At 38.5% G+C, this 27,046-nt stretch overlaps 1 protein-coding gene across 2 annotated transcripts; it reads left to right on the top strand.

Moving 5' to 3' along the window:
- The first annotated feature begins 254 nt into the window (after nucleotides 1-254).
- Nucleotides 255-24,614, top strand: aass (aminoadipate-semialdehyde synthase). 2 transcript variants are annotated; one of them, XM_058645556.1, is made up of 24 exons: nucleotides 255-363; nucleotides 3,057-3,295; nucleotides 3,847-4,023; nucleotides 4,693-4,777; nucleotides 5,113-5,180; nucleotides 5,344-5,490; nucleotides 5,581-5,659; nucleotides 6,069-6,196; nucleotides 7,095-7,237; nucleotides 10,402-10,524; nucleotides 11,027-11,138; nucleotides 11,367-11,426; nucleotides 12,191-12,258; nucleotides 16,277-16,398; nucleotides 17,014-17,143; nucleotides 17,980-18,090; nucleotides 18,744-18,852; nucleotides 19,313-19,453; nucleotides 19,548-19,715; nucleotides 20,108-20,203; nucleotides 20,887-21,002; nucleotides 21,717-21,805; nucleotides 22,292-22,468; nucleotides 22,925-24,614. In XM_058645556.1, the coding sequence occupies exons 2-24, from the start codon at nucleotides 3,077-3,079 to the stop codon at nucleotides 23,041-23,043; spliced, it is 2,787 nt and encodes a 928-aa protein (XP_058501539.1). In that variant the 5' UTR covers nucleotides 255-363; nucleotides 3,057-3,076; the 3' UTR covers nucleotides 23,044-24,614. The 2 variants fall into 2 exon arrangements, with proteins under 2 accessions (XP_058501539.1, XP_058501540.1); XM_058645557.1 differs by having other exon boundaries at nucleotides 266-354.
- Nucleotides 24,615-27,046: the final 2,432 nt, after the last annotated feature.

The raw sequence follows: 27,046 nt of genomic DNA, 5'->3' as shown, positions 1-27,046 counted from the left end.
TATATATATATATATATATATATATATATATATGTATATATATATATATATATAGAGAGAGAGAGAGAGAGATATGTATACACCAACCCGATTGTCCATTTTGTGTTTTGAAACAAAGGTTTGCATAGTAAACTCCCACTTCAAATAATAATACCTCCATGTCTAATTTTAAGATGAATGACCACATGGACTGAGAAGGAAGTGGAGCTTTATTTTGAAGGTTTGAGCGGAAACAGATTAGTGCATGGGCTGCGTGTGCCTCAGCATTCGCAGCTCTTCTCACCTCTGACGGGTTTTGTTGGTAGAACGTCTCCGCGTTCGCTCTGCACAATCCGGCGTGGAGAACTTTAGCAGGTCAGAAAGGTTAGTAAGAACCTTTAACCGCTCTCACGTGCTGGTTTTTGTATCGATAATTTCACCTATCATTGCTGTGTATGAGAGATTCGGCGTGAAGCAGGTCCCCGGAACTTTGTTGTATACAGTGAAGGTTAGAGCTGGACACGAAACACCATTAGCATTTCACTCCTTTAAATGTTTGTGTCCGTGGGCTCGAGCACTGACTATGTTATCATTAAAGCCTCCGACAATTATGCACCATTCGTGTTTCTGGCTTTGATTCTGGCACATGTTAATGTACATACAGCTGTAAACGAGTCTCTGATTTACTCCTAAATACGTAGTAGTATATCCTAAGAGCTCTGGGTTAGGGTTAGGGTTAGCCAGGCTAGCCAGTTCAACCCCTGAGGGGTGTGACAACAAGACTGTCACACCAGAGGCTTAAACTGTTTGGGTTATTCAGAAACTACAGCCATTTGTTTTTAAGTTAGAATCGTGTAGGGCTGATGTAGATCCTGACCGATATTTGTGCCGGACAGTGGACTTCGATTCTTTTGTGGTATGAACTGAGTAACAAACTTCCTGTCATTTAATATTGAAAATGTGTTATCATTCGATATTGCTTGATCTCATCAGCATCAGTGAGCCAACAAGCATGCAGGGGTGGCAATCACAGCCTACCTCACGATACACTATGCAATACATCCACAATACCAATAATATCACAATACAATGATTCTATGATAATCAATATATTGCAAACAATCATATAGGAATACCTCATGATATCTGTCTAACTGAAGAAAAAAAAGTGCAGGATTTCTCCATTTATTCACAACATACAGAACAAAGTGCATGAAGTCTATATATATTGAATGTGTATGGGTCATTTCATTGGAATTTCTCAGCCACTATCCTGCTGTAAACTCCCTCTTCTTCAGCTAGGTAACTTACGCCCAAGTTTCCCTCATTTATTTGAGCAGCACCGCCGTGAGGAGACATCAAGTAGTGACACCCGGCGAGTGAAACCGTCAGGGACTGTTTACTTGAGAAAACCCTAATGGAAGTTCTGAATTCGATCTTATGATTATGGAAATAGACCAAATCAACATTCCAGACCTGATCTTCTGGATTCCGAAGACTAACATGATTTAGGATAATTAGCAGAGTTTGTAACAACTCTGAAGTTGGCTTTCAGATTCCAGATTCCTGGCAGTTAAGGGGAAACTAGGGAGGCTTAACTTACAACAGTTGCCACTAACTGCCACTAATGTTGTCCTGTAGAAAATAGGTTTACATGCACTTTCAATTTAAGTTATGTGCCTCGTATATATGCTGCTGTTATACATGTGAACAGTGCTGCCTTTTGAGGAAATGGAAATTGGTTGTGTAAAGTCAGCTACTGAAACTCTATAATGAGTGTCTGTGGCCTGTAGCTCTATAATGATTATACTCACGCACTGATCTTTTACTGTTTTATCCTCCACATGAGGGTCGCTAGGGGCACTGGTGCCAATCCGATCTGATATAGGGTGAAAAGGCAGCACACTCTGGACAGGTCACCGGTCCATCACAGGGCCACAGACTCAGTTAACATTATCTTAATGCGCGCACACACACATACATATACTTAACTCTGGCAGACTAAACTAAGCTAATGTTAGCTTACTGTTTTTATTTTCAACTGTGGCTGTAATTATAATTAATTATAAATAACACAATTATTTGCTTATCTGTTCCTTTCATGCCATGCTTAGTTTGAGTGTGAGTGAAGGAAAAGGACATGATGTCTTAAAAGAGTGTGTGTGAGCAGTGAGTGTGGCATTGGCGTGGGCATGAGCACTGCAGGTGTATTAGATTCCTTCAAAATTCAAAATTCTTCCAGAGATTTACCCAAATGAAGTTGTGTGACAAGTTATAAACGTTCTTGTTTTTAGTGTTATGTACTTGTGTGTGTGGTTTGTAAAGTTGATTTTAAGTTGCAAAAATCAACATTTAGCCTTCATCATACCATGAAAAAAATGTTGAAGCTGCTTTCAGACAGACAGACGACTTTATTAATCCCTTAAAAGCTCCAACATCCACACTGTTAAAATTAGAGTCACACTTTACAGGAGACTGTAAAGTGTGCCCCAGCACACCACAGCGTAGGAGAGAACACTGGCAACCACAGACTGGTAGAACATCCACAGGAGCTTCTTGCAGATGTTAAACGATCGTAGCGTCCTCAGAAAGTATAACCGGCTCTGAGCCTTCTTGTACAGTTGCCTTGTGCAAGTTAAGTTTAAAGTTACTTTTAACTTAAATACTTAAGAATGTAAATGTCCACGGAAATTGCTTTTGTTTATATTTATATGAAATAGTTCTGTCTATATGTTATCCCTTAGGCCTCCAGAGTATAATTTTAAGTAAGAACATAGCAGGAGAAACTCTAGAGGAATGAAAATGCTATATTTTGTGTGTTTTTCTTGTTTGTCTAAACCACCTGCTCGTCATCAGCGATCTCCCAGCAGCAAACTCAACTTGACCTCTGACCACCCAGTAGTACTGTCCTTTGAGTGACATAGGGTACAGTTTAGAGCTACTCCACAGAAAATGGCTTTGGCTTCCTTCTTAGTCACTTGTAATACTTAACTATATTTCAATGGTTTGTCAGAAAAAATTATTTTCCATAACTAACATGTTCAGTTTGTGGCTGCTTGTCCTTGTTTTTGGAGCAGGGGAGCAGTGGGGAGCAGTCATGTTTAAACTACTCAGCCACCAAAAGAAGAGGTTGCCAAGTTGTTTGACAGGGCAGCGGCGCTATGAGCACCACAGGGCCATCATGGCCATACGCCGGGAAGACATTAACCCATGGGAAAGGAGGGCACCGCTGGCCCCACGCCACGTTAGAGAGCTCACCAATGCCGGAGTCAAAGTCCTGGTCCAACCGTCCAACCGCAGAGCTATCCATGAAAAGGTGAAGCACTGACCAATGCAGATTTGTTTTTTATAATTTCATCACTGACTATTATTATTATCATTACTATTATTAGTGCATGCTTGACAATGCAGTGCAAGGGAAGTTCTAGTAATAATGATAATAATCAGTCGATAATGCTTGTGTATTAGTCATAAATGTACCCATATTCCTCGACTTGTATTGTAATTAGTATGTCATGGCTACAAGAGATGTAGTTCTTGATTTTTTGCTTATACCAATAACTTATACAATTCATATATATTTACATATATAAATAGACATAGTTAGACATACTAGATACAACCATAAAATGTTATTGTTTGTATTTCAGTTCTGCATCAGTTTTGTGTCTTGCCAAGCTTGCCTCTTGTGCAGCTGGAATGTGAATTTCCCAGTGAACGTCTAAAAGTCTTATGCTGCTGAATTGCACGCCAATATAAATGCAAAAAAGAAACCTCCAAAAATGCTGTAAAAAGTAAAAAAAAAAAAAAGAAAAGAAAAAGTGAGAGTACTATGCTGGTGAACTAAGTCAGTGTATGTGTTTTCAGTACTACTCGATGGCTGGAGCCGTCATCCAGGAAGACATCTCAGAGGCTTCACTGATTATCGGAGTTAAGAGGCTACCAGAGGAGAAGGTCATGGAGAAGAAAACGTACGCTTTTTTCTCACACACTATCAAGGCCCAAGAGGCTAACATGGGGCTTCTGGATGACCTGCTGAAGAAGGTGAGAACTCTTAAAAAAAGCCTTGTAAAACCCTGCAGTGATGTACTCATACGTAGGCAAAACAGCACTAGTTGATATACATTTCTTCATAGAAATAGTTTGTTAATGATCTCCTCTCTTTTGTCACATCTCGAGCTTGCGCTCTCTTTCTCAATTGAGGGAGTTGTTATTGTGGTATGCAATGTTTGACAGGTGTTTTGCAATTAAATAGCTGTGGTTTGAAAGCTTACTCATTAACAGTTGACATGGGCCAACTCCTCTCTTTGACAAGCACTTCTTGTCTCACTGAACCTAACTTAGTGTCACAGGAGCAGGGAGGTAGCAGCTGCTGTCACAAAACATCCCATCTACTTATGCTACTGGTGCATTTGACGATGGAAGTTTTGAATCCAATTACATTAATGATTCATATGAATAAATAATTTGCCGGGCTTATCTGTCAAAATGTGTCAGAGAGACAAGACCTAGACCTTCAAAAAGAGGTCTTCAGCCCGATCTCAAGTGCCACAACATTAACTACAGCATTCAGAGCCTCAATGGGTCTTTAAAGTACATCAAATAGAATAGCACAAACAGGATGATGAAAGACAGTTTATCGGTTTGTCTTTGACTTTTCTATATATTTGAACTTGTACACGTACAACGTGCACATTCATTTTGTCTTTTCAGGAGGTTCGCCTGATCGACTATGAGAAGATGGTTGATGCTAATGGCTACCGGATTGTAGCGTTTGGCCAGTGGGCTGGTGTTGCAGGTAGGGTGGGAAAGTCCTCAGAAAAATAAATAATTTAATTTGCAACATCCTTTAGTTGCACAACCATCCCATTTCCTGGGATGGTTGTGCAAGTGTGAGGCAGCAGCAGCTGTTGGGAAAGTGACAGCAGAAAAATAAGTTTTAGAGGGTTTTAACCGGGGAGAAAAATTTAAAAGTTTTTGTAAAGTTTTTAACAATTCATTCATATCCTGAAATTCTTGCATATGAAATAGCCTCTCTTTAATAAAAAATTTTTTTTTAAATTTTATCTTACTTTTCTGCATACATCAGCTATTGTTTGAAACCTTTCTTAATTGTGCCTTTATTTCTTAAAGGTATGATTAACATCTTGCATGGATTGGGGCTGCGCTTCCTGGCTCTTGGTCACCACACACCCTTCATGGTGAGAGAAATCATTCTTCATTAAACTGCAACTTTTTTTTTTTTTTATCAATTTAACACTGACAGATGTGAAAAACCACAATATATTTTTTTTAAAACCTACCTGGCGCTCACATAGTTCTTTCTCAGAACCTCATCACCCTCTCTTCCCCCCCATCAAACAGCACATTGGTATGGCTCACAATTACAGAAATGTCAGCCAGGCCATCCAGGCAGTGAGGGACTGTGGCTATGAGATATCCATGGGGCTCATGCCCAAATCCATCAGCCCTGTCACATTTTGTGTCACTGGAACTGGAAACGTCTCCAAGGTATAGCGCGATTAAACATGAATACACTCAAATCAGCACAAGCAGGTTTTTAGGAAATCTTAGTTTCTTTATGTGGTTGTTTTCCTGCAGGGAGCCCAAGACATCATTAATGAGCTTCCTGTTGAATACGTTGAACCCCATGAGTTAAAGGACGTCTCAAAGACTGGAGGTATGTCTGTTTGATGGCTGATCATCAATAATGGGACAGAACATCCACTGATGGCTTAAGTTGCAAAAACTTAAGCCATCAGTGGGTCATTCACCCCTGAAACTGGGAGGGGTGAAAGATGCTTGCTCATGGATATTTAAAAATTACCGTTTTATACCATGAAACTGTTGACATTTTGAAAAATACTGTAATATACATTTTTGGTTATACCGGTTATACTATTTTGCCACCAGTTTACATTGTAAATTCAGTACATAGTGCAGCTGAGTCTCTGTTTTTCTGTTTGTTAAGTCGAATAAGGTCTTGAACATAATTCTGTCTTTAATTTACAACCTTTGTTAAGTGAAACAAGAAGCACTTGATCCATGATTTTTCAGTTATTTTGTTGTGGGGGGGTTTTTCTCGTCAGACGTGAACAGAGTGTTCGCCACCGTTCTGAGCCGACACCACCACCTGATGAGGAAGAGCGATGGCATCTATGACCCTATAGAGTATGAGAACCATCCCGAGCTGTACACTTCACACTTCAGGACCAGTGTGAGTCTCCATGATTCTCTTACATCATCACCACTCACAGGCCTTGCTAATACAACCTGAACTGAGCATCCTGTACCAAATGGCACTGGTACTAATGGTGCATGTTTCAAACAATCTCACAATTAGATTAAATTTAGATTATTGATGTGATTCAAAATTGGCCTTTAATTTAAAAAAATAAATAAATCCTGATTTGATACATATAGATTTAATCTATTTGAGTTAGAGAGTTGTATTTTTAGCTGCTTTCAGAGTCACATGAGGAATATAATTTCATGTTTCTGTTTTTAACATATTACTGGTTAAATGTTCTGTATTGCTTGAAAAGAGACATGGGTTGCGATGGGGGAAAGTATTGATTGAATCTGAATTTAATATATTAAAGTAAATATTGAAAAACTTGTGGCGGGCGGGGCTTTGTGGTAGAGTCTGTGTTTTTGAGGATTGTGTTTACCCATTGAGTCATTGAGAAACACTTTATCTTTGTATTTTTCTTCAGTGCATTTTTTTTCATTTATTCATTCATTCATTCATTCTTCTACCACTTTATCCTCCACATAAGGGTCGAGAGTAGATGTTTTGCTTTTTGTAAAAGCTGTAATGTGCTCAAACAAGTTGGTGACATGTTCTTCAGTCAGGTTGATTGAATTTTTTAATCACATGTCTTTGTAGCCTGTCCTTCCATTGCATTTCTTTCTTGAAATTCAGAATTGATTCTGGATATGTGAAAATTGAATTCTGAAATGAGTTTGCCTAACAAATATGAGTACTGTTACACCCCTAACATTCAGTAGATATACAGTCAGGGGACTCTGTGCTGACATAGTGAGACCAATGTAAAAGACTGGCCTCACCATCACAGGGAGAGTGTTTATCTCACATGTCATTTATACCACAGGTGGCGCCCTACACAACTTGTCTGATCAATGGTATTTACTGGGATCCCCACACTCCTCGGCTCCTCAGGCGACTGGATGCCCAAAAACTGATGCGCAGAAGCATGCCTGCAGCTGGTGCGGGATCACCAGCGCTGCCGCACAAGTAAGAGTATAGTACTGTTATTTCATTCTCAGACATACCAAAACTCCTGTCAGTGGTTTCCTTTCATTTCCTCCAGATCCTCTTCGTGTTTTTTTTCTGACTCTCTTCATTATCCCTGAAGTTTTCAGCCAAGTTGAAGCAACTTCAGACAGACATGTCCTTGCTTTACAGTGAACTAATGTCTCTTCACCTCTCTGCTTGTCTAGTCGTGAGATTTGTGTTCATTCATGGAGTCAAATGTTACCTCTTGCTGTATAATGAGGCTGAATGGCAGCATTCACAACTTTCTTCATGAAGTGAACTTGAGTGTGTTCCTCTCCAGAGTGAGCAAAAAGTATGTGTGCAGGGCAGAAAACAAAATATGGAGCATTTGGTGAGCACAGACATTTTACAATGTTTTGTCTGCAAAAAGACTTCTGAAAGGCTGCTATGACCTTCAAGGCAAGGGTCATGTGATTTGCACTTTTTTTTGCTAGAATTTATTGGCCTACGTTTGAGGTCTGTGGTTTTTACCCTTCTTGTTTAACTTGATGTCATGGTCAGAAATATTGTTGGGTAAGTAAACAACAGAGCTCCATTGCTACTGCAAGCAAATTGCAACTTGGAGAGTTTCAATAAATATTTGTCAAATACCTGACATTATTTATGACAACATTTATTTATTTATTTATTTCGGTCATGACATTTAGATCACTCATCACATAACATTGCAGTTCACACAATATACATAACCGAAAGGGAAAGCGGGAGAAGCAAAGCTTAACTAGTCCCGCCCCCATTATCATCATACATTTCATTTCCTTTTTTTTTTTTTTTTTTTTTTGCTTTTTTTTTTTTTTATGACATTTTGACAAAGAAAACATGTCAGTGCAAACGTTTAAAAACTTGAACTTGAAATATGCATGATAGAATCAACCCGGCATACTGGTTTCATTTGCGTGTCAGAGAGGAGTTCATATATGTTTTAATGACCCTGTGTCTATGTCTCCAGTACAAAGTGTTTTTTGTAGAACGCTATATTGACAGTGTTCTGACAGATCAGCAGAAATGCGGTGAAGCAGGTGCATCAACATGAGAAGAATCTTAGAGGAAGTTTGCCAAAACTTTGTGGAATTGATGAAGGTGTTTTGAGAACAACAGGACAGAGTGCAGTTTACATGACAGTATTGGTATGATGTTCTTTTTATGTACTCTTGATAAGTATGTTTGATGCTGACTATGTGTCAGTGTCTTATACAGCTAAACTTCTAATGAACTAATCTATCAAAATTGGTGTTTTTCTCTATGAAGAGAACAGAGAATGGTTTACAGAGAAACACACTCCTCAGTTTTCTGTCAGGAAAAGGCGGTCTAATGCCGATAAAGTAGGAGAAATATTCTTATGATGGCATACACTGAAGTAGGTGTAGATTTTATTAGCGGAGACTTTTATCATTGGTCAAAAATCTGTTTTTCCAGATGTTTCCACTGTAGCCTAGCTTGTACTGGGCGTGTGTCTTTTTTCTTTTTTTTTTTTTTTTTGGGGCGTGTGTCTGATCAAGATCTCTTTATTTGTCACATGAGATTGTACAAGGTACATTGTCAGTGAAATGAAAATTGCGACATGCCCCTGTTGTGCTGAAAACAAGATAAAAAAATTTCAAATTACATTTAAATAAAGATAAGAAATATTTATTCTTGCAATAATGTTTACATCGGTGAAGAGGGCGGATGCTTCCATACACGTGAAACAGAAAAGAGAAAAACAAGATCTGAAAAACTTAAACTTAAAAACTTAAAAACCAGGAAAACTTAAAATCACATAATGAATTGGGAAGAGGTCAGAGTCATTTGCGCAGAAGAAAACCGATACCAGAGGTGGATCATGGAGGCAGTGGAGATTAGGAAACTTGCACGGGATTAGGGAGCGAGCATGCTGTTACACACCTAGAGCGCCATCCGGGGGGAGCGACCTGACAGCAGGAGGTGTGGTCTACCAATTAAATCTGACGGGAAGATCACGCCTCCACAAAAACAGTTTATAAAGCACGTCAACACCCAACATCAGGTGACAGTTCTGAGGAAGGCGGAAGATGCACGCCGAAACTCGTTAACAAGGTAAAGGAAAACTTCCTGTTGTCTAAACGAACCAAAAAACTAAGGTAAATAAAATAGCTGCCTGGATCCTGTAGGTTTTAGGCACAGGGGTGTGCACACACCACAGTCAGGTCTGTTTGATGATAACTATGTGTCAGTACAAACCTCTAAAAACCTAAACTAAGTCAATGCTATTCCAATAGTCAAAGATCACACAGTGGCCTCATAGAAAATAGTTTTGCTCACTTGAACATTCAATTTCTTTCAACTGCCTAGTGCTGCATGGTATACCTGTTAATACTGAAAACCGGTATTTTTTTTATATTAATTTCTAGCTAGAAGTAATTGTGCTAGCAATTGCAGGAATGATCAATGTACACACCTGATGGTACCACGAATGTATGTAGTTACATTAACAGACACACACTCGCTGCAATACGAGCACACACACACACACACACTTAGCTACGCCACTCCCTCTTTCCCCCTCTCTCTTGCTCTACCACTCACCCAATATGAGCACACACACACACACACTCTTAGCTACGCCACTCCCTCTTTCCCCCTCTCTCTTGCTCTACCACTCACCCAATATGAGCACACACACACACACACACACAAAACTGTTGAAATTTAGAAAAATAGCATGTGCCAAATGCATTTTTGGTCAGATCGCCCAGCCAAAAAATGTGTACGCTAAACCGCATTGGTTAGCAGGGGCATTCAACTCCTGGATGTTTTTTTTGAGTTCCTGTGTGTCATGAGCTGACCTGAGAGCAGCATATACCTGACATGCTGATTGCTAAATGTCACTGTGTCAGTTGCTGTACCTACACAGAGGTCAAATGTCACATGTTAGTGGGGTGGGGTGGGGTGGAGTGGCTCAGTGGTTAAGACCAGTACCCTGTGTGCAAAAGACATCGTGGTCGCAAGTTCGATTCCACCCCTAGCTGATTGTGCTCATACCCATTGTAAGTCGCTTTGGATAAAAGCGTCTGCTAAATGACATGTAATGTAATGTAATGTTATCTTCATGTTTACAGAGGGAAAGCCTATCATTCTGTCCTTTGACCTCTCCCCTTCTACAGGCTGCTGGCTATCTGCGACATATCAGCGGACACTGGCGGCTCCATTGAGTTCATGAATGAGTGCACCACCATTGATCGGCCTTTCTGTATTTATGACGCTGACCAGCACATAGACCATGACAGGTACAGTATAAACTAATCAGAGATTCCAGGTTATGAACTTTTTCATTCACATTGTTAAAATTTTGAAGAATGTTGTCTTTTGTGAAACTAGGGTTTTCAATTTTGAGACCGATAGAATGTGTTTATTTGGGAGGTAAAAGGATATTGAATGAATAATTACCATTAATATTAATAGTTAATATTAATGAATTTAATACTTTTGTTTAATTTCATTAATTTGCATTGACAGATACACAAAGAAGTGATGTTTGTGCAAATGGCAAAATCACATTTCTGTCAAATAATAGGATATGATATTGTTTCATTTTGTAATATGAATGCCTCTTTAAAACTATTATAGACTTTTTAAGACGAATACTTTTTTTATCAGACCCCATTAAAATTACTTTGTGTACTGTCTAAGATATTTAATACTCTTATTTAATTTGCATGGATAAACATTTGTCGATTAGTTGTGACCCGTGCTCTAGACAATGACCACTGTTGTTTGCTGTCCTGGCAGTGTCGAGGGAAACGGGATCCTTATGTGTTCCATTGACAATCTTCCTGCTCAGCTCCCCATCGAAGCCACAGAGTATTTTGGAGACCGACTCTTTCCATACATTTGGGAGATGGTAAGACATTTGGGTTTCATGTGAGGTGAGAACAGGTGACGACGGCTTCGGTCCGGGTTTCTGTCTCGCACTCAGTGCCGCTTTCCGGTTCTGCCTAATGTCCTGTGCAGTGGAAGTTTGCTGTGGGAGAGTGCTGCAGGGGATTCCAAAACCCTGACAGATAGAGCTGGTGTTTTAAGTCGTGTAATGCCAATTTCTTGTTTGATAAGTGTCATGTTGTGTCATCAGCTCCCTTCAGATGCCAACAGACCATTAGAGGAAGAGGACTTCAGCCCACAAGTCAGAGACGTAAGTCATTTCATTTTTTTTTCATTTTTGTAAATTATTTTGAACTGCAAATGGTAAAATCACTTTTCTAAGCACTGTTAGCTTCAGACATTCATTTATCTTTATTTGTTCCAGCTGTCTATTAGGGATGTCCCGATAAAACTTTTTCACTTCCGATGCGATAACGATATTGCAGCCTTGAGTATTGGCCGATACCGATATCGATCCGATACTATATCAGCACGAATCATACATACTTTATTTACTTAATTTGTGCTAACGGCTCGCTGTGCGGCTTTTACATTACATGTCAGGCTTCGTAGCCTCTGATTTCAGAGGTTAAAGAAAAATGTTTTAACCTCTGAAATAGCAGTAGCACACACATGCAGTTGTTGTGATCACGTGGGCTCTACATGCATCCAACACGCAGAGCCCACGTGATCTCAACGGGGGCTACTGGATAGAAGTGCTGGAGTGGAATGGACTGCTTGCAGTGTGTGTGTGTGCGCGCGCGCGTGCGCTTGTTAATGAGCGTCTCACTTTATCAGCCATAGCCTGTTGCTATATAGCTATGCTAATTCAAGTATTCAATTCCTGATATTCACTGTAACATTTTTGAAGTTCAAAATGAATGTTCTTGAAATTGTTGTCAAATTTTTAATTATGTTTAGTTATTTAAGTTATTATTTCACCTAATTTTAATATCAGATGAAAAGACGCAACACATTTCATCCATTCACTCTCATTTATTCAGTTTGTTTATTAAATTGTTTTCCCTCCTTAAGGCTGTCATTACTTCAAACGGAGCGCTCACCCCAAAGTTTGAATACATTGAAAAACTTCGAGAAAGAAGGTAAGACCCATTTCAGACTCCATCTGTGAGCACGTTTATTCAGTGCATTTCCTATTACACTCTTTAGCAGGCATTTGTGATTTAAAATGCTTAGAAAACATAATGTTTGAGTATCGTTGAGTTTTTCATTATGTAAAACAAAATGATTTTGGCAAATGTCTGTTCTGTCTGCGAGTAAATGCAGTCAATGGATGACATGTTTAAAGAATACGAGACAGGTAATGTGAACACTGTTTGTTGTGTGCTAGTGTAGCCCAACATTGCTAGCTTTTCCCTTTTTGATATTGAGAGCTTAGTAAAAGTATAGTAATATTAGTTTTATGTAGTCTTCTGTTTTAGCTGCTTCTCCCCCTTTGACTTATCCTTTTTGTAGCCTTGCAGTATATGACATTTTTAGTGTCCTTTGGCCCGGCAGCACTCACGGCTGGACTGGTACCTAGTGACTAACCTCGCCTTGTGGTTGTTCCTGCACAGTTGTGGCCTCTGGTGTCTGCTGTACCCACCTGCCTCTGCACTAACACATTGCATGGCTAGTGTGCTAATAAGCTGCTACCACCAGCCCACCTCAGATGCTGGAGTTTACCCTTGGGTTTCGAGGGGTAGAAACATCTTTTTGTCTCACTTTACATAAGAAATGCCATCACCCGTGTGTTGCATTCGTCTGTTTAATTTCATGTAGTACTTGGAAATTTAATTTGCCTTATAGGCAAATGAGAGGATGAGTTTCATTTTTTGTGTCCAATACAGGTGTTAGGGCAAAGACTTGGCTCCCCTAAGCAGCTTTAATGTGGATGCATACAAAACAATCTGCTCACCCCACACTTTGACAAAATGCAACACCTCAGTCTTGAACTATTGCGTTCAAATTTTGAAACTTGACTCGGGTAGAAAGGTTTGCAAATCAATTAAAGGTTGAATCAAATAAAATCTTTAAAAAACATGTTACTAAAACATCCCTGCCAGTTCAGCATTTTGCTGTACTGCAAAAATGGCTGAAATGGCCAATACGGAAGATGACAATAATACAATAATAAAATGACCTACTTATCTTGGTGAAATAACTCACAACATTCACATTAGAGCAGTTAATTGAAACGCATATAAACTCCCAGCGAACCTTTGAAAAAACCTGTAAAATTCTTAATACTTATCATATATCATGGAATGATTGGAAAACGACAGCACTTAACTAGGCAAGCAGTTTTGCTTTGTTTGCCCTGACAAATGCTTCTGGCATAATGACAACCAGAAAACACTGGGGACATTTTCCATTGCCAAATTGTTATATAGCAAAAATAAACTTGTTTTGATTAGATTCAACTTTATTATCATTGAAAATTACAGAACCTCCTCTTACAGAACAGAGCATCCAATCCGAAGTGTAAATTATGGTATGTGGTATCAGTCCTGTTAACAGTAAGAGAACATGGGCCTGCTGTCTGTCCATTTTTTTAGTGCTTTTACTGCACCTCACTCTGTATCGGGCACAGGGATGAATTCTGTATTCTTTCTGATTTAATATAAAACCTAAAATTATACATTTCCTAACAAGAATCTGACTGATCATATGCCTGCATTTTGATCATTTCTTTGCAAACACTGTCTTTAATCTTTTTTGATTGATTTCTTTATTTGTTTGATAATATTTCTCTAGTTTTTACAACACTTGGCTTATCTGCAGCGTCAAACATTTTAATGAGCCTGACAAATATGTCTGTTTTTGAGTTGAGCCTCTGTTTGTCAAACGAACGCTCATATTTAGGCCACCTTTTAAGACTTTTAAGACTCTCAATTGAGCCTAAGAATCGTTTTTTTCCAGACAAGCTATGCCACCAAATCTTAATCCTTTGGATTGAGTTGGGCTCCTTAAGATATGTAAACTCGGACATGAAATCCTCCTGAGGGACCATCTTGCTTTTCTTTTTTTTTAATTAAGAAGATGAGCTCGGCAGTGGGCAGACTGCCGGTCAGTCTCGCTGTAAGTCATGCATGTGTGCGGTGTCGCATCCAATTAGGCCAAGGCTAACGAGTCCAGAAGACTCCTTGGAGATTTGACTCAGATTGTGGTGGGATATTATTGTCACAGATTAGGGTGGTGGGCCCTCTATCATAGAGTTATTGTTCTTATGGCGTTAAGATAAGCCTGCATGCTAAATAACACTTTTAACTGAAACCTCTCAGTTAAATTAAGAGGCTTTAATATTAATTGTTGTGCTTCTTATTTTCACTGATACATTATGTGATGAGTGTTTTTTTTGTCGCGTTAAAGTAAGTGACACTCCAAACTGACTATTTATAAGATACTGTTTATAATTGAGTCAAAGTTTATTCCTCTTATTCAGTATAAAAGGAGCTAGGAAATTACAATATAGGTAAAGTTGTTGTGAGTGGTAATGTTGATGTTCAGGAAAATTAATATTCTTTTTTATTAAGTCTTTGCTGTATAGATGCATCAAAGAAATGTATTGTTTATAATGTAATTATAATATAAAAAATATACAGTGTATTGTAATTATTGCTATTTATTGTTAAATAACCATAAGATGCTTGGTTGTAAGTTTTGAATAATAGCATATTGAATTTAATTATTAGTAGTTGAATATTTAATATTATAGCTGTAATTGTACTTCATATGACTTTGTAAAACTTGGGAAAACATTTTAAATGAGAAATTCTTATATAGTCATGTGATTATTATTATTTTTACCCATGTAATGAATTGCATTGCACTTAAGCTACTGTAACTTTAACTGCATTCCAAGGGAAAAAAATAAAAACACATGTTTCACTAGTACAAAAATTTCTAATACAAATACTGTAAATACAAAAATGGGGCAAAACAGGAATAATTTCAAACCACTTCAAAAAACAAAACACTTAAGAAACACTGTTTATATTGCAAAATGCAGAGAGCCTATCACTCTTTTTACCTGCACCCTGTCTATGTTAACTTTTAACCTTGTGTGGTTTCACAAGACTTACTTCTAAATGCTTCACTGGTCCGGCACCTGCGTACCTGACGGAGCTCTTGAAGCCACACATTCCAGGCAAAGCTCTGAGGTCAGCTGACCAGCTGCTCTTGCACGTGCCTAGATCATGACGAGAAAAAAAAACTACATATTTCTCTTTCTTTTTGTTTTGGATGACCCTCTCTCCATGCTCTGCCTACTCAATCTTCTTCCCCGTCCTCCTGTGTTTGAGTCCAGATCTTCATCAATCCCAAAAAAAATTGATTTAAATGGGAATTCCGGTATTTTTCGTCCTGTGAAAAGGTTTCACGGTCTCTTCTCTACAGACGTTTCCACAAGAAAGAAGTTGTAAAATTTCAACTGGAGCATCAGACGCGATTTGTGAGATAGATAGATATTTGTATGTCAGGTGTGAACACAGCATAAGAGCCTGGCAACATTATCAAGGGTGTAGGTTTGGTTACCCTTGGTAGCGTTGCCAGTCGCAGCTGCTGCCCGAGGCGATCTACTGGACCGATTATGAAACTTTTTGTTATTACTGTTCACAAAAATACCGGAATTCCCCATTAAGGATAATCAGAACAGTCTCATTGCCTTTTTGACTTTATACACATTTTATCTTTTCAGAGAAATGTTTAGCAACACTGTGATGAGGTATATTGTACTGTGACAAATGTTTTATCCTTTTAACAGTAACAGTCCATTTAAGGCTACTGTCAGTGATCTGGTCTTTTGGCATCCTAGATTCACTATCAGCCATGTTACTGACAAAACACTCTAGGTCAGTCATAGCTGTCAAAATAAAGAGCAATTTAACACGTATGTCAAAAGGACTTCTCTGACAGCTGCTTTGTATTTAAAGGCATCCTTTAAATCAAAATCCACACTGCCTCCATGATGATACTGTCATGACAAAATCTTGCTAAAAAAAAGGGTTGCTCAGGGCATAACATCCCAGCTGTGAGACACATGGATAGAAACCCAGTCCCTGAGCCCTAATGATGTGTTATGATGTGTTTCTAACTCTGAGAATGTGTGATGTTGTGCAGGGAGAAGGATCAGATCATGAGCAAAGCTGGGATGAAGCGAGTTTTGCTGCTGGGTTCAGGATACGTCTCTGGGCCCGTTGTTGAGTATCTGACTCGCAATGAGAAGACTCAGGTCACTGTGGGTAAGTTTTTCTGTCAAACTTTGAAAAGTCATTTGTAATATTTTTAAGTTGTACGCCTTATAATTTTATTGGCCTTTACGGGTAAGTAAGCCGTCTCTTCTGAAGCTTACTGCGGCCACTGCCTGATTTAGAAAAAATGCCAAGTAGTGGGCCGAGAGCTAAAGTCAGGAGAGTTGGGGAGAGAGTCTGGTAGTGAATTTGACACCAGTTGCAGCTGTGGAAAATTCCCACAGCAGGTGCTCGGTGAGACCTTCTCATGAAACCTCTCGTTTACGCCATGTGTCATGTGGTGGAGAGTGAGTCTGGGACAATAACCTTTGCACTGGGCCAAATTGTATATATGTATCATTTCAAGAAACATGTTAAACTGTGAATACACAAGTTATACTTTAAGCAAGACTTTTTGGTTTAATGATTTGTATCTCTTCATTGAGTCTGTTTAGTCTAATATCACATCAAATTCATTATCCACAGCGTGCTCTCCCAAATGTATATTATGTTTATCCCCACACAACCAATCAATCAGTCTTTTACATCACAACCTGATGAGACAACGTGAGGTTTGATCTCCCACTGATGGATAATATTTTATTTTCCTGTTATGTTTGTGTTTAGCGTCAGTGCTGCTGAAGCAGGCAGAGGAGCTGGCAGCTAAATACCCCAACACTATCCCCATTACGCTGGATGTCACCAGCCAGGAGGGACACCTCGACTCTCTGATCAAAGACCATGACTTGGTCATCAGGTACAAATAATAAATTATAATAAATAAATGACGTTATTATTGTGAGATGCAAATGTACAGGCATGAAAGTAAACTTATGTCCGTTATGATGTGTGTCATGATATGTCAGTTATTTTTGGTTAGCAGAGCCTGAAAAAAAGTGTTAAGCTAAATTACTTGATTCCCTACCTGGCTATTTAGCACAAGAACAGTGGATCGATTGAAAATGACATTTGTCCTTGCAACCTATAAAAACCTTAAACAGGTGCTGCGTTTTCCAACTTTCCAAGAAAACAATCCCACATACTATTTGTTATCGTCATAAAATGGTATTTAGCTTGTAATTACTGGTGTGTTTTTAATAAAAGCCTACACAATTTGTCATCACTCATAAGTATTACAACAATCTTTCCACATATTTACCACAAAATTTCTTAAAATCTCAAGTGAGCAGTGACTTAATTCCTGTCATGACTAACATTTTCTTCCTTTGCCCATGAACACTGAGTCTCAATTGTCTTTCTTGAAAACATAATTTACTAATGAATAGCGGTTAATTTGTGGGAAATTATATGGGTAGTGTTGAGAAAATGAAGTAGATATTGGAGATATGTGAAATATAGCTTAGCTATAGCTTTAATGATTGGACAGACTGTAGGGAGGGAGCGAGGGTGAGACCTAGCCTATGCAATGTTTGTGTCTTTATCTCTTCCTATGAGTCTGTACCAATAAATCTGGTAAGATGATAAATGGACCTGTGTATAGCGTATGTCTTGCTCAGCTCCACACTATCGGGCACGCAGGCTCAGCTGTTATCAGTCCACTTAAAGGCCTAACCTTCTCTATCTGATCCTCAGCTTGCTACCATACTCATTCCACCCACTCATTGCCAAACACTGCATCAAGAGGAAGGTGAATTTGGTGACGGCCAGCTACCTGAGTCCTGCCATGAAGGAGCTGCACAGCAGGTGATGTCCAACTACACAGCAGTCAAATAACAGAACAGGATTTATCAAAGAGAATTTGCGTTTAATGAAGTTCATATCAGTAATGCACATGAAGTTTATCATGCATACAGGTGTAATTTAGAATAAATAAGATTTTATTTTCTGCTTTTCCCACTCATTTTATACAATAGTACGCTGTACATTTGTTGCCCGTCAGACATATAAAAATCTAAAACTTAGTACAACAAATATAAAAAGACTTGGAAAAGTGCTAATAGTATGATAATATCATCATATTCCTACTCTTTCAAGGTAATAGCTTGGTAATGTAACAGCTTACTTATTATGATGCTTTTACTAAAGGCTCCCATCAGTAGAATACATTCACATGAAGATGATAGGAAATACGAATAGACACTTACCATGATATATAAATTAAAATCCACCCTTCCTAACTGTATGTGCCACACCCAATGTTTAGGTTATATTTAATTATGTTTAATTCAGGGACTTATCCGAAAACAGCAATTTAGTTTCTATAACTATAAATCTAACACGACATGCTTGTTAAATTTCGCCACACTATTACATTACATTGCATTTATTTGATATTTAAGTATTATAAAGTAAAATGTAGTAAATAAAATCTGTGTGTTTGCGTGCATGTGTGTCAGTGCGGAGGAGGCCGGAATCACCATCGTCAATGAGATGGGACTGGACCCGGGTATCGACCACATGCTGGCCATGGAGTGTATCGATAAGGCTAAAGCTGAAGGCTGCACTGTACGTCAGTTTTTTTCTTTATTTTACATTTGAGTTAAAATCAAATTCCTACACAACGATGTTCTTCATTAAATATATGGAAGACCACATTGGACTGAGGTTGATCTGCATCAGTTGTGCACTAACCTTGACACTTTTCTCATATAGATACTGTGTGGTTCATTTTAGTTGTCGTACTCAACTTAAATCTGTTAAATTTAAATATTCTTTAAATGTTCTATTTTCCAGTGGCTTTCTTTAAAACATAGGCAATTGTCAGACTCAATAAAAAGCTGCTGTCACTTCAAGGCAGTTAGAAATGGGTTGTGCTGAAAAGGCACATTTATTTATGTATATGTGTATGTATATATGTGTATATATATGTACTGTATGTATGTATGTATGTATATATGTAAAATTTTCAGCACGACCCATTATATGAAAAAAATAATAATTCAGTATCAATAATCCTGTTGTTCAGGTGGAGTTGTACAGCTCCTTCTGTGGTGGTCTTCCTGCTCCAGAATGTTCAGATAATCCCCTCCGCTACAAATTCAGCTGGAGTCCAATGGGTGTCCTCACCAACACCATCAGTCCTGCCGTCTACATCAAAGACAACCAGGTACAGATGCTTCAAAGGACAATAAATTAAAAAAATGCTTTTATTTTAAACCAATAAGAAGGAAACTGAGTCTGTGTGTTTGTCTCTTCTCCAGGTGGTAAACGTCCCAGCTGGTGGTTCTCTGATGGAGGCCTCCATGCCTATGGATTTCCTTCCTGGTTTCAACTTGGAGGGATTCCCGAACCGCAACAGCACTATATACGCTGAGCCGTACGGCATCCAGACAGCTCACACTCTGATTAGAGGAACACTGCGCTTCAAGGTAGAGCACTCATGCTGACTATTTAAGACAAAAAGTGGCCAATACAAGTTTCCAGCTTAAATATAGGTCTTTAAGAGTATCACATAATTGTCAGACTGCAGTTATTTCGCATAATTCTTTTTTAAACTTCATAAAAACAACTTTTGTCACTCCACTTTGACATATATATATACACATATATACATATATATTAGCGAAAGATCATGAGATAATAAGCTAAGACCAAAGCAAACTAAAAAGTGCGAGTCACAATTTTCTGTTGCTCAACAGTTTGTACTGTTTAGACTCTGCACGATGACAAAACTGTATTTCTGTGTAAACCTGATTTCTCCCACTATCTTTTGTTTCTTGTGTTAATTGTGATTCAGTGGAGCTTTTGTTCTGTCCCTCAGGGTTTTGCCAAGGCCATGAGTGGTTTTATCAAACTGGGTCTGATTAACAATGAGCCTTGTCCTATCCTGCAGCCCACTTCATCTCCCGTTTCCTGGGTAAGAACCTCCACAGAGAACGCTTTCTGTGTGTGTTTTTAAAGGGATCATGAAAACATTTGAACAGATGGCTGAAAGGCAGCTGATCTGTGCCTCCCACTTGGTTCTCCAGCCTGTCATTCAGTTGTATAAAATGAGCTGTTTTGCAGCTCTTCCACTTAAAGCATTTGACTGTGAAAGTGGGTTTGCTGAAGAGTAGATTACTGCCAATAGCTACTTGTAAGCATCAAGGCTGCAGTGAGTCGAGGCTTTCTGACATTGATGAGTTTACAGCAGATAACATTTGTCGTCTTTTATCCTTTTGAGATGAATAGGAAACAGTGCCACATGTTCAGAAATGATGAAAAGCAGTTTTAGATCCTGCCCTTTGTCCTTCTGACACTCAATAGCATTTTTTTAATCTGGGAAAAATATTTTTCCAAGAAAAGTCATGGCCCACACGCAGTATTTAGCCCTGGAGCATCATGTCACCATTTTAAAAGTGTCCAGTCCCTAGATATAAAAACATAAGCAAGAGTCAATTAAGAAAATGTGGTTACGAACCATTGTAGGAGCTAAAGAAGGGCTAGGATCCATCCTAGGAGTGAGAGGAGACAAAGCTTAACCTAAAGAGGAACCAAGGAGACAGAAGAGGAGTGCTTTGGTTTTAGAGGAATGAAGAGTGTTATCTGTTGTCTCAACAGAAAGAGCTCCTCTGTAAGCAGATGGGATTGTCCTCCTCTCTGTCCAATGATGCTTTTGAAGAAACTGTGTGTGAACACCTGGAAAAGGATGACTTTAGGATGGACACCCTAAGATGGTGAGTGACCAAAGATGGCTGTTGTGGTGTTCTCACTGCAGTGAGATAAAATCCACTCTGTTTTTATCATTTGCAAACTGAGAATGTTAGTCAAAAAAATGATGAAGTATGGTAGGTTGTTCCTGGCCAGAAATTGAGTTTTCAGCGCCGTGAAACAGAGTCCAACTGCTAGATTTATTTGTGCAGCTCGGGTCTGAGCAGAGGAGAGGGCTGCTGCTAAGCAAGGCCGAGGCTGTTTCTCTTCTCTTCTCTACGCTTTTCACTTCACTTCCCTCCTTAACAGGGAAGCATGAAGTGGTGTAGCACGCACACACCTCAGTTTAAATCAACTTTTTCAAGGGTGTCGTCAGATCAAGGCTCTGTGCCACCATTGTTCGGCTCCTGCTGGCGGTGAAGGGAAGAGGGCCACTACTATTCAAACATAAATTCCTCTGACAGTGAAAGTGAACTGTTGAAAAGAAATTCCATCTCCGCCTTTAAAAGGGTAAAAAGCCAACGTGCTAACAGCTCAAACTGAAAGACTTGTTCATTTATTCACTTCACCAGCAAAGCAGCAACAAAAGCAACTGCTCATCTCTTTACATTTAGCCAAGGATGTGTGGGCCACCACAGTACTGCCAGGGTGTTAAAGCAGTCGCTTTTTTTTTAAAGCTTTTAATACCGCTTCCTGAAGGTTATTTTATTGTGTCATTTTATTTGTCTCTCTGTGTTCAGGCTTGGGATGCTGAGCGACGAGCCGGTGCCACAGGCTGACAGCACTCTGGCCGCTCTAACAAAACATCTGGAAGCAAAGCTGTCATTCAGTGAGAAACCTGCACATTTTATTACCAAAATTCAAAAGGAAACAAGAATAAAATGGGATCAGGGAATCAGCAGGTGTCCAAGCGTGTTACAAAGCATTGCATCTATTCACCCAGTAGTTTAATAAATAATCAGGGTTCAAGGTATTTTTATTATCCCTCATTAAAAATCAATGATGCTACTGAGAACAATATTGTTATTTATTCCTGACTAAAGACTTGATTTATTTAACTTTGGGAAATAAAATTGTATCCGTCCATTAAGTAAAACACAAATAATAAAATCCAAAAACAATATGGTGATTATCAGTTAATAAAAAAATAAATCAAAATAACCACTCACACTAAATGTGATGTCAGTGACTCTTTGGTGTAAAAAGTTGTAGTCCACAGTGTTTGGCTCATGTTTTTTCACCGATCTCATTTTTAAACTCTAGACTTAATAACGCCAGTATGCAAACTCAACTATGACACCTCCACTGTGTTCAGATAAGGGCGAACGAGACATGATCATCCTGAGGAATGACGTGGGGCTCCGGCACCCGACGGGCGAGCTGGAGACCAAACACATCAGCCTGGTGGTGTACGGTGACATCGGCGGTTTCTCTGCCATGGCCAAGACTGTGGGATACCCAACAGCCATAGCTGCTCGCATGATCCTGGACGGTTAGTATTATCACTCTGGAAGATTGTTGTTGTTGTTGTTTTTTTATGTCTCACATACATTAACACTGACGATTACAACATGTTGCAATTAAAGATGCAGTTAAAGCTGGGGTAGGTGACATAGGGTTAGTGTAATTGATCATTAATTCCGTTTCAATAAAATGTAAATCAGTACAAGATTTCCGATTGTCATCATTCCCTGGTTTGACAAACACTGATCAACATTTTTTAAGGTTTTCTGATGTTTTATGGATTAATCGAGAAAATAATCGACAGATTAATCGATTATCAAAAGAATCGTTAGTTGCAGCTCCAGACATTTGTTTATATGTAAAAGTTATATAGCTGCTGCTGGTCAGTTTGTAGAGATACATTTGTTGTTGGTCTGCAAAGCATTTGGTCAACATGTCTTTATTGTCTGTGAAGCCAGTCAGAATCTGTGTTTACACTCTGCAGGTGAGATCAACAAAAAGGGTCTGGTGGTTCCGATGACACAGGATATCTATGGGCCCGTGCTGGCTCAGCTGAAGGAAGAAGGACTGAACTTCATGTCCAAAAGCACCCTACTGGATTAGAACTGAGCGTCCAAGCAAAACCAGTAACCCCCTGTAAATCCAAATCCAAGGATTCCAAAGATCATGTTAAAAAAAAGAATTATAATAATCCACACAAGTCAACATTGAGGGTCTGATAAGATAAATAATAGTGTTTTTTTTGTTTGTTTGTTTGTTTTTGGTGACAAAGTTTAATTGCACCAAACATGTTAAATGAGTCTAAACTAAAAACCCGAACACATTATAGTGCATTATAAACATAATATAATGTGTTTGACATAATGTGCACATAGACCGCTTGTTACACACACACAATCTTTATGCACCGATGCAAAAGATCTGTTTTGTATGCAGAACAAATGGTTTCTGCCCCAAATACAGCAAATATGAAGAGAGAGAGAGAGAATGTAGATCACCGTCTTGCCTTTATTAACCGAGTAAAACATGGATGGATCCGGATGAGTGTACTGTACAAAATAATTTCAGTATTTGTAAAAATGTCTACATTAACACAGCAAACGGTTATAAATGAGATGTTTATATTCATTCATTGACACGCGTGCACAGGCAGAATGAAGGAGAGCTTGTGAATCAAAACAAAAATAATGTAGTCGTTATCCATAGAAGTAAACAATGCTACAAATCTGCTGTTTGAGCCTGTGGCCTCAAACCATTTGTCTGAATTTCATGAATTCATGGGATGGTTTTTACTGTGAAAGTGCAGGATTGCCAACAGTTTGAAGGTCAGACAGCTCCCACTGTTACTGCCTCTTTTCATCTTGTTGGTCGTGTTTTTAGAGTTTAACACTGGAATCAGTTACGGACGATAGAGAAAACAGAACGATTTTCACACCTGCTGATGTTAGAAACTATCACCACAGTCTGCTTATCTTAGCAACCGAATAGCATTTCAAATGTAATGCTCACATTTGAGAATTTAGTCTTTTGGGTGGTTCTCACCAGTGGGTCACCAGCCTCCGTCTTGCCCGATCAGTTGTTGTTGTCATTTATTAACTCATGACTGACTCAGTCATTTAAAAATATGATCAGGTAACATTGATACTCGACTTGTGTCATGCGCCGAGTTTAACCTTGATTGACGCGTACGAGTGAATCAGTTTTGTGTTCTTCAAAATGGTGAATAGATCTCGTCTGAACCTGAACCTGAGATATTTATTTTATTTTGTCAGTGGTGAGTGTGTGTGTGTGTGTGTGTGTGTTCACCTTGGAAATGGTTTGTTACATTTAAAGAGGGAAATAAATATGTACCGGAGATATATATTTTTTCTGTAATATTATAGCATTAATTTTGGATATGTACTTTGTAAGTGGACTTTGGGGGTGTTTTTAAGTACGAGTGATGTTTTTGGATATATTTTGGGTCTGAGTTCTCCTCAGATTTAAAAGATATAAAATAAAGGTTGTAACAAATCCAGTTGAAACTTATAATGACACCAACACTAATTTTAATGTCAGAAAATGACTAGTACTAGTTTGGCTTGCCTGCAACAATTTTCAATGTTTTCTCTGTCAAGTTTGGCGTTAATGCACAGTGTTATTCTTGACTAATAAACAGACATTCATTTGTAAAAGCTTCTTTTCTCTGAACAGGTTTTTGCTTTTTAGAAATAGCACAATAAATAAAATATACTTCTGTTCTTCCTTCCTCTTATCAGTTGAACAAAAAGAATTATTGATTGTCAAATGTAATGTTTCAATTCAAATGTAATTATCCGTTTGACAAATTACAGTCTTCCTAATAATTAATGTACAAAGTTATACTGTTATTGTTGGCAGTGGTGACAGAGGTATTAACTTCAAACCTGAAGAGGTATTTGTGAAATTTAACCTTTAACTTTCCCCACAGAATGTTTTTTGCTCGTTTAAGGAATCCGGTCCAGTGGGTCCAGTGGATCCAGTGGAGCAGGTTGTCCACAAACCAGAAGGTCGGTGGTTTGATCCCTTTTTCCTCCATTTCACTTCAGTAAGACGTTGATCCCCAAACTGCTGAGAAGCGTCTATGAAACAGTTATCATTTTGGTCAATGCAAAAGCTGTAAGTGGTCGTCGGGAATGAAATTATAGTGTTTGTGTAACTATTTCAATCGGCTTGTCACACTTTTGTCACACTCCACATGGTCAGTGGCTGCGCGAAAACGAAATGATGAGGACTGAAAGTGGATCATGCGATAGTACAACTTCTTTTTGATTAATCTGAACACAATAAACTGACTAATAGTTTCTCTAATTAAGCGTCGGAGGAGAACAAACTGAGGTCAAGGCAGCATCTTGACTTGTCAGCTGTTGATTATTAACAACTTAATCTGAGCTGATCCCTCCACTGCTTTGACCCCGTAGCTTTTATTTTCATCTGTTTGAATTTACCCAGAACGTACAGAGGACTTCAGTGGTTTATATTTACTGATCGATTCTGCTTCCAATTCTTCCACTTTAAATAAATAAATCGGTTGACTGGTTATTATGCACATTAATAAATTACCTCCAAAGCATTAGTTTGCTTTATCTAAAATGGTGTCCTACATACCCAATGGTGAATAAGGTGGTAACATAACCAGCCACATTAAAAATATGCTAACGGTATTACAGTGAGTATTATGTTATACATCTTGTAAATTAAGTCATATTTATATATTTCTAAATTGGTCATAAATAAACATAATGAATTCACTTTTATTTTGCATAATTATACCAGGTAAAAGTCAATTAAATTCAAATATATTTGCGCTTTTGTTTTTTTCCGTGATATTTTTCTGATGTGTTCATGGTCTCCTGCTCAGCCTCTCTCGCTTCCAATTTGCCATTTTGCTTCCACTCAATTTAGAGGCAGCCATGCAAACTAGGCCACCAAGCTATGGGGATAATTGGGGATGTAATTATTAAAAGTCAAAAAATGCAAATGAAGTAGTGGATACGGCGGCCGGTCAAGATGATGTCAGGACACTTGACCCATTTTGCCTCCAGAAAAGACGCGCTTCTTACAGAGCCTTAGCCTGGATTAGCACATGGATTACAGCACAACTTCATAAAGGGAAATTGTATAATCCACAGGTTTTGAGGGGACTCCCATTTTCATAAAACCATGTGTTTATTGTGTCTGTGTTTGTTCCATTAACACCCCTCTCTCTCTCTCTCTCTCTCTCTCTCTATGTCTGGCTCATAGTGGAGCTCCCACCAGCTTGTGTGACCTCTGAGTTTTGACCTGGTTGTTGGTGATCGGTGAACTGAGGCTTGTTCTGCTGCTGTAAGTCACTTCGCATAAATACATCAGCCAGATCTTCAATGTAAATGTAACCCACTTTCTTTTTCATCCTCTTTATGGGGAATAAGATGAAGAAATCTTAAGTGAGGACGATCTGCAACCATACTCAGCTACTGGCTAAACTATCATTTGAAGTTTGAAGAAGAATATGAAGCCTAAGATTCCTCCTCTGGCAAAAGTGTCTATTTACACTGTTCAATGTTTGTTAATGTTTATGTTTTAAAGAAAGCACGGTGATGACTTTTTTTTTTTTTTTATTACGGTTAATACACCAGTATGTAGAAGTTATTTAACCGGAATGGTATTTTTAATGCTAAAATATAATTATTGTCAAATTGTCCTGAAACTGAAAAAAAAGAAGTAATTATTTCTTCATTAAGATGTCAAATTATATTTATTTACTTACATTCCTGAACGGCGAAATTAGTTTCAGTGGTTGAATGTTAGACTTGATTAAGTTTTTTCACTTCTCAGAGAAGAAGCCCTGAGAGTGTGCTGGCTCAAATTTAGGTATTAAAAGGTGAATTGTTATTTGCCAAATAAATAACAAAAACATAGTTTTCTAAAGATTTCTTTAGTCTTAAACCTTAAACATTGATTATCTCTACATCTGCATTTATAATCTGTATACAATTTAGGTTTTATGAGACAACTCTTGCAACCTTTTGTTTTGAACTTATAACTATACAAATAACATATGATACGACCCATGAATCAGTAGTTGTTCAAAACATGTAGTCATGCA

Source organism: Solea solea, chromosome 12 (genome assembly GCF_958295425.1).
Source record: "Solea solea chromosome 12, fSolSol10.1, whole genome shotgun sequence".
In the NCBI taxonomy this organism is placed as follows: Eukaryota; Metazoa; Chordata; class Actinopteri; order Pleuronectiformes; family Soleidae; genus Solea; species Solea solea.
This window is presented reverse-complemented; position numbering and strand designations above follow the sequence as displayed.